General features: G+C 39.9%; 1 protein-coding gene across 1 annotated transcript; it reads left to right on the plus strand.

The window, feature by feature from the left end:
- Positions 1-1078: 1078 nt before the first annotated feature.
- On the plus strand, positions 1079-4777 carry LOC140225467 (uncharacterized). The gene is made up of 2 exons (XM_072304490.1): positions 1079-1232; positions 4446-4777. Exons 1-2 carry the CDS (start codon positions 1127-1129, stop codon positions 4643-4645), a joined length of 306 nt encoding a protein of 101 aa, XP_072160591.1. The 5' UTR covers positions 1079-1126; the 3' UTR covers positions 4646-4777.
- Positions 4778-9208: the final 4431 nt, after the last annotated feature.

A 9208-nucleotide genomic window follows, 5' to 3' on the forward strand; every position in this document is an offset into this window, starting at 1 on the left:
CTTTTGATTCGATTAATTGGACCGAGTTAAACAGAAAGGAACCAAGCCACATTAGCTATTGCCAAATGTAATGGACCACTAGACAAGGTACGAATTTCAGCATTCTGATACATGTTTCTCAATCAAAATTTCACGTACAACACGATGCGGACAACGAAAATTACCGAAAGCAACTCCTTACGATGATATTTAATGATTCTTGATGCGTAAATTCAAACCACCCGCTCATGAAAACTCAATGCTCTACGTGATTCACATCACGCGCTAAACGTTTATCATGACAGTCTCTGCGATATAAAAATCTGGCAATCTCAATCTTGACGCTTTGGCTCAGCTATAGCAAATTGCTCATAGTTTGAACAACACATGGTGGGAAATGAACATTGCTCGATTGAGAAGCTTGCCGAAACCGTTCTAGTGCACGATTTGACTCACGTAGAGCTTTGAGTTTCTTGTGAGCGGGCAGTTCAAATTCATCGTAACCAATTTGAAATACATACATACGAGTCGCTGTTATAGCGCTCTTTGGCGCTTTGCGACACCTAATCGCCACAAAGCTCGGTCTTCCCACAGGTTATCAGGGAGTTGACACTCCCTCATCTCACTTAACACCCCCTGTCGCCAACCTCTCACTGGGCGTCCCCTACGCCTCCTCCCAGGAGGAACCCAATCAATGATAAATTGACCAATGACCAATTTGAAATAAACACGTTGATATCTTCGTTAAGAGTTGGATTCAGTAATTTTCGTTGCGTGAATCGTGTTCTACGCGAAATTCTGGTTAAGAAACATGTATCAGATTGCTTTAATTCATACCTTGTCAAGTGGTCCATTGTGCAATTTAATTTTTGACATGAGAACGGTTGTGCGGATTTTTGTGCAAATTTCAGTGAATTTTCCCCACAGTACAAAGTAAATTCCTGAAACATTTCAAAGATATCTGCACACACGTTCTCTCGCAAAAAATTAAATTTACCACTTAAATTTTGCAACAGCTGGTGTGGCTTGGTTCCTTTCTGTTAAACGCGGTCCAATTTGCGCATAATTCTTTTGGGCGTACATGCATCCACCTGGTCGTGAGCTTCGGGGAAAAAAAGCTCGCCGCGTTGAGGACCGAGGTATTAAAATGGCGTCGCAGCGCCCCGCCGAGCGCAGAGATCAAACGACGCTGTTGAACCGTGGTCGAGCCTTGCATCAGTCCAGAATGAATTTCTTCCGCCTCGGCCCCCTGGGTAATTGTGTTCAATTAATCATCCCTCTTCCCTCTTCCCTCTGCACCCCCTCAGCGGCGTTCGCGGTTGTTGTGCTGTCGTGAAGTGGCGTCGCGTGCTCAGCGATAAATCGATTGATCTGCCGTTTATACCTACGGAAAAGGATCGATAGACAGCTGGGAAAAAACAACTTGGTGCCAAGCCCTAAACGGAGAAAAATCTACATATGTCTTTAGTGGATCATATGGAACACCACAAAAAGTCGTTAATGAATAAATGATTCGTGGTCTGTGAACCATATTAAGGTATCTCGTACCATACTAAGATGTACATACATACCATGACTAAAGGAATACGTGATGTTATTATAAGTTGCCTTACTTACTATTAGTGGTGTTCACATGAACCACTAATAGCTTTTTCTCAGGGTAGGTAACTGATTAGATAAAATGGACCGCGTTAAACAGAAAGGACCCAAACTAACTTGTGCAATTTAATTTTTTTCATGAAACCGGTTGGGCGGATTTTATGTACAAATTTTAGTGAATTATCTGCATAGTGTGATCTGCATCAAAATGAACATTTTATCGAAGGAAATATGGCAACTCTTGCAGGCTTATACGGCGTTCTTCATTACACGGCAGTGCTGTCGTGCTAACTCAAGTAGCAGTGATCTCGATGAAGCGATTTCATTGGCGAATGCACCACGATTTTATCGATGTCGATGCATTGCAATATTGTCGGATGAAAAATTGCGATTTCAACTCATAGCCTCGATTAAAATCGCGATTTTAACGATGGCGATTTGACGTGATATTATCGAACAAAAATCGTGATGATTGATATCGAATTTCCATTTTATCGCACGCGATTTTATAGAGATAATATTGAGACGAGATCAAAGGAAATCGCTGGGATAATGATGATCACAGCGATTTCGCCGCCAAAAGATCGTAAAAAAATTCCCAACCTCAGTTCTGAACATCGCAATTTTACAGTTCAAAAATGCCACTTGAGGAAAACATGTATGGTAATTCGAAGATTGCCAAGTACTCCTTAATAATTTCGTATTTCTGAGGATCGTCGAGAATATTTATCCTTGAAATTTTCGGATATTTCGACAAAAACTGCAAATAAAAGATCTAAAAAATTGGAAGGATTACGTGCGTGAGTTTCCTAGAAAATCCGTGGTTAATCAAGGTAAATTTGGGAACATCCAAAGAAGGCTCATACACGGCGTTTTTCACAATCAGTGGTAAGACTATGTGTAGATGGAGAGCCTCGCGCGCTACGGGATTACCAATGCATGCGGCTTTTCTTTCCGTTTCAAACCTGGCAACTTCATTACGCGCAAAATTGCTTTTAATTATGAAGTACATAAGCTCTTCTGTCTGTCAGTTTTTCGGGGCTAGTGAAATAATGAAATTTAGAGGCATTAGCATTGAATAATACTTGGTAGAGTGTAACTGTCTCATCTCATCAACTTGATTACACGCAAAATTGCTTTTAATTATGAAATACATAAGCTTTTCTATCCGTCGGTTTTTTTGGTCTAGTGAAATAATGAAATTAAGAGGCATTAGAATTGAATAATACTTGGTAGAGTGTCACTGTCTCATCTCATCAAATTCATTACGCGAGAAATCGCTTTTAATTATGAAATAACAAAGCTTTTCTGTAACTTTCCTCAGATTAAACAGCAATAATCGAACAACGATGATGTGTAGGACGCTCCGCTAATTTCTTTTAATTTTTGTAGGCACTTCATCAGATTCTACACTATGTAATGTAGTTAACTTTCTTTTCCTATACAATATTCAATCCTACTTCAATTGCCTACTTCCGATTTACTCGCGCCGAATTTTAAGGGTAGCAACATGGTGTCAATATGCGAAATCCAAGAAGAAACATTGAAATGAAGATTAACCTTCGAATCATTCACTTGTATAAAGAAAAAATTACAGAAATCATGAAAATACATTGCTCAAGTGAAATTCGACTGAATTACAGGCGGAAAACTCCCTGAAAACTGAATAGTCGTACGTGTTTTCGAGGCTTGCAGCCAATAGTTCGTGCTACGCCGTTTGAAGCGCCTTCAACATTTAGTTACACCTCACGCACTACATCCAAGCTGGTTTAGTTGTATCATCGATTTACGTTCTACTTTCGTTGATATCTGTTTCTATCTATCTGTAACTGTTTCGTTGATATCTATTTTCTATCCCTCGTAATTTCTTGTGACTGACAATTTACGTAATTTAGCACTCTCGCAGCTTAGAGTATTTTGTCACTGCCAGACATTAAAATAACGCATATTAGGTATATACTTTTAACTCAATTTTTCTCGATGTTGAAAATTTTGAGCTCGGCTAGTATTGATCGGTTGACTCGTCGTTGGCCTGGTCTCCTGTTCATTTCATAAAAAGGATTACATTTTGCAATAAGAAACCACTATTTCTGACCCATTGTAGAAACAACAAACATGTCATTGGTTTCCCCGTGCAGATATGTGCTTTTATGAGAGAACCAGAGACATAGGTTCCTTATTGCAGAATGTAATCCACATAATCATACAACAATGGTGTACAATCACTTGCCCAACACCGGAAATTTAGAAATGTACATTACGTTGAGGTGAATTAGACAGATAGAGTAACAGTAAGTAATAAGTCGGTTATAAAGGCTACAGAAGGAGCTCTTTAAACCTTACTTTAAGGTGATTCGATGGACGCCATATTTTGAGTCAGAACGGCATGCGATATATCGCATCAATTGGTTCCATTTTTTCAGCTACTCGTCATTTTTCTCCAATTTTGAGATCGCAATTCTGTTGTCAGGAGACTAAAGCACTCACTCACCAATTTTAACAAAGAAATTCAACTTAAAAAAGGCGTGGTTTTTTAGAGAGAAATCATCGCATTCGATACTGATATCGAAACTGCACTCGAATGCGATATTTTCTCTCTAAAAAACCACGCCTTTGTTACGTTGAATTTCTTTGTCAAAATTGGTGAGTTCTTTTAGTCTCCTGACAACAGAATTGCGATCTCAAAATTGGAGGGAAATGACGAGTAGCTGAAAAATGGAACCAATTGATGCGATATATCGCATGTAGCTCTGACACAAAATATGGCGTCCATCGAATCACATCAACGTTCACCTTGCGATATTTAGCAAAACTTCAAAGTGTCATTTATCGTTATCAAGGAATGTCTGTTTCTTTGTCTGTTCAAGCCTTCGTAGTTTCGATGCTCATGATCTTGGGACTCTTCGGGATGCTGTCGGCGCAAGATCCGGGCCAGGCAGGAGGCCCGGCGGTGTCCGACCATGTGCGATCGGGCGTCGACAGCGCCGGGAAGGCGACCACGGGCACGGTCAACGCGGCCGCCCAGGGAATCAACACCGCTGTCAAAGGCGTCACCGGCAAGAAATAGGAGAGCTCACACCAATTAATCATAACCAGTTCATGAGCTTGAGGCTCAAAATGTGTATTATGATGGTGGCTTGTTAAGCGTGTCAAGCTGGAAGAGACATAAGTTTCAAATTAAACACGCGTTTTTACTTTAGTCTGTCTTCAATGTATTGTCAAATTCTGCATACGTACCTCGGTTGCTATTTTTCATGAAAAAAATCTTGAAATTTCACGTGAAATATTTCACGAAATTTCAGAAAAATATGACAAATATTTTCCGAATTCACCGGGAAGTGTCACCGGGGAAGAAATAGGAGAGCTCCAACGCTCACAGCAATTAATTATAACCAGTTCATGAGCTTGAGGCTCAAAATGTGTGATATGATGGTGACTTGTTAAGCATGTCAAGCTGGGAAAGACATACGTTTCAAATTAAACACGTGTTTTTACTTCAGTCTGTCTTCAATATATTGTGAAATTCTGCATACCTACCTCGGTTGCTATTTTTCCATGAATAGAATGTTGAAATTTCAGAAAAATATGACAAATATTTTACGAAATTAAATGCAAAATTAAATGAAAGGCGCCTGGTTTTTGCTCTTCGATATTTCTCAGGGCGTGTTACATACCCAGTCTCTGAAAATATGTTTCATATTTTTCACCGCTCAGTGAAATTTTATGAAATTTATCACGGAAATTTTCAATATTTCAGATTCTCACCCGTGCAACCCTGAACTATGTACCGTCCCCAACTTCAAACTAGATTTTAAAGTGTAAAACCCTGATTGGATCGGAGGTGTTCAAAGGGGAACGAGTCAAAAAAATAGAAAATTGACTTTCTTGCACAATGCTAATCTATTTTAAGAGGGGTGATACACCGACTGGCAAAATATCATTCTCTACACCGAAAAAACAAAGGCCTGGGAGTGTCGCAAAAGTTGCTTTACTTTCTAATGTCTTCGACAAGCTCTCCTTTGAAAATAGGACTTGTTCTATTATGGAAACTAACAATTTCGAAGTAGAAGATGCTCGTCTTTCAGATTCAAGATGATACCTGAAATCATGAGATATTTTGAATGGACAGGTGACACGGAAATTTGAAAAGAAAGCACCTCATTGTGGTGCACGGTGTTACGGTGTTATGCTGAATGAAACTGCACTGCTGAGCTGAAGGATCGACTACCTATCCGTTGTATGGCAGCATTTCTCAAAATCTATGGGTATTCGGCCAAAAAATGTTACAGACTTACACACCTCCAGCAGGCTGATTGATGAAATTGATGGACAAAGTTATGGACAAAGAAGACAAAAGGGGTATGAAGTCCTGTTGGTGGAAAAGGGTGGTTGCGATGGACAAAGGAGGTAGGTGACTACTATACTGACGGTGAACCCACGAGAGACCCTGAAGTTAGGCGATCATTTTCTCCCTTAGTCTGTAGGAACCAACCATTTCAACCAATAGAATCGTTTCATGCTCCCTATGTCTTCTTTGTCTATAGCTTAGTCTATCAATTTCAACAATCAACCCGCTGCAATTGCAAAGAGCCCCCTATGAAACTCATGGTGGTCCTAAACGCGAGCGCATATCGACGGTGAAACTACCAAACCACGTATCTCGGTTTGCGACGTCTCAGACTTCCTGTCATACTTTATTTTTTAAATGAAAAACTACTTAACGTCCAGTCTTGAAAATTTCTGCGATTTTTCCTCCTCGTGCGGAGAAAATTCTGTGAAAATTTCAAGGAATGATATTGATTTGGTCTACCTCAAAAAAATAAAATGAGAGCGTAGATTTTTAAACACCGCAAACGAGATACGTGGTTTGGTAGTTTCACCGTCGATATCCGAAGTTTTCCAACTCGACAGGCGCAATCAGTGAACTCCACCCAGGTCAAATTGTACCTATCTGCTAATTTTACCAGTTCAAATCAATAATATTTCAGCGATGCAGAAGAAACCTTTAAAAAATCCCGAGTTTCTCAAGTACGGCATTCCATTTCTTAATCTTCAGATGATAATTTCCAATATTAGGAGTAGGAATAGTGCAAGTGGCCCTTTAAGCCTCAGCCGCTAAGTGCTGAAGCCCGGTCAAATTGAGTGGAGACCGGCTTAAAAAACGCGCCACGCGAGCTGTAAGGGGTCGGTACATACGAGCCGTAGATGTAGGTTTGTAAATACATTAAAAAAAGTCAATTAAACTTGAAATTGAAAAAAAAGGAATAAAATTAGGGAACAACAGAGTCGAGACGTGATCGGGTCTAGTTTTGTAAATTAATCTCTCGAATCTAAGTGACAACTCACTGGCAGCACAGAACGGACCATTGCGCGTTCACGCCTAGCGCCATCGCGCCTTCAATTTTGTAGATTCAACGTGGACATCCATCATGTACGAATAGCTGTATCTCTGCGCCGTCATCAACGCGCCTCCTTTTACTTTGACACATGGCAAGCATGGAGCAGGCAACGAAGTCAGTTCTCAGAAGATTTCCGTTTAGAAACTTTCTTTCCAACTGGCGATCAATCGTCGCAAATCTCCCTCCTGACTGTCGAATCTCAAGCAGTTGAGATCTCCAGAATAAGACGAACTTTCTACGGAAAACGAGTCACAACTTATTTCACCTCTACTCAAGTTAAGGAAAGAAGGAGTGCACAAAAGCCATTTCATCGTGCATGCATCAATCACCAGTTGGCCGGTTGCTAGACATCTGGTTCGATTCAAGATTAATTAATTCATGAATCGAATGTCTTCCGATGCGATTAATCAGTTCTCAAAACTTCGATTAGACGTTTAATCTATTGCTTACTACCGATTTGGTGGAAAATAGAAACTTGCTATTTTAACCGACAATATATAGAAAATAAATAATAACTGTGCCAAAATTTCTTAAAATATCATAAAAAATGTTCGATACACGTAATTTTTACTTCAACTGGGAGCCAGAGATACCAATTGGAATCTCATGTAACATTCATTTCCAACAATTTTTCAGGGGCTGTCTATGCAACCAGCAATATTTATCCAAGAATTCGTTTTGGAACATAAACATTTGAATTACGATATGTTTTCTCAAACTGTAGATTTTACTGTTGGGTACCGTGAAAGTTCATGAAACATTATATTCAGTTTTATACGATGTTGAACATCTGCTGAAAACCCTTACAGGCATTATTCTTTAGTTGTTTATCTTCTTCATGGGATGTTGGAGTTTTTTAGCCAACGTGCGTAAAAAGTTCAGCTTAAAGCTGAAATCTCATTAGAGAAGAAAAAAGTTGGTGTTAATCGGAAAATTGTGCTTGTGTGTGAGAGTTTCCCCTATGAGATTTCAGCTTTAAGCTGAACTTTTTACGCACGTTGGCTAAAAACTAAAAAATTTAACCAATTTTGAGAAATTGATCAATCTCTTGCATCAGAGAAACCTGATCCGCTGCGCACAGCTCCCTACTGTCACAGAGGGAACAGCCTGGTGGCTGCTAGCCGTAGTGAAGTCGACCGATCCGTCAACGATAGCGGTCAACGAAACCGAATGTCCGAATCCTCGCAACATTCAAGGAATGGACTCCAGCTGACTGTATCATAGCTGCAATCGTACAGCGGCAGAACACTGGTGTTGAAGACATCGTATCTGGCTCACTGAAATGGGCAACCGATGATATCTTCGGCGTTCCTATCATCAGAAACGCTTTTAATGTTAGATCGTAAAACATTGTAAATAATATTAAGCATCTGACACATGTAATAATCTAGACCACTTCTTCAACTGTTCGTATTTTTTTTTAAATTTAATAAACATCCCGTCTTACGACACGTGCGTTCACCGCAATCGGTTTTATATCTTATTCATCTTATTTTGCTACATCTGACAGAGGGGCGCGTCTTTGATGCGTCAAGGGGGCGTATCTGACGATGGCAAATTGGCCTTTTGGCCAGTCTGACTCAGCTATTTGTACTAAAACGAAAATAAATTTGAATTGAATTGAAAGCAGATCCATTTAGTGACGAGGCGTGAATGATCGACTATGGGTTTTTCCCCATTTGAAGCTATGGCAAAAAATCGATTATGAAGGTGCTCCTTCACTGGAAAAAAAAACACATTGGATCTAGAGTCCAGACTCTTAGAAACATCGACAAGAAAAAATACTATTGATTCAATCGGATTTAAGCTTAAATCAAGAACCAAGCCTCTTAATTTGAGCGGATTTCCTGTTAATTTAAGCTTAAATCTGATTGAATCAAGAATCCTTTTTCTTGTCAATGTTTTCAAGAGTCTGGACTCTAGATCCAATGTGTTTTTTTTTCCAGTGTTGCAAACGCCGTCTATAGATCCTTTTCCATAGGTTCAAACGGCAGAACGATCTGTACATCGCAGAGCATGCCACGCCGCTGTTTAGAACCGATCCACCAGTGGCGTGGCGTGAATGATGGATTATCGATATTTCCCCATTCGAAGCTGTGGTAAAGAATCGATTATTAGGGTGTTCGTTGAGAACGCCCTGTATATCGATCCTTTTTCATAGGTTTGAATGACAGATCAATCGATAAATCGCAAAGCACGCCACGCCACTGCGATCCACCGTACCACCTGCG

The sequence above is a fragment of the Bemisia tabaci genome, chromosome 9, assembly GCF_918797505.1.
Source record: "Bemisia tabaci chromosome 9, PGI_BMITA_v3".
Taxonomy (NCBI): Eukaryota; Metazoa; Arthropoda; class Insecta; order Hemiptera; family Aleyrodidae; genus Bemisia; species Bemisia tabaci.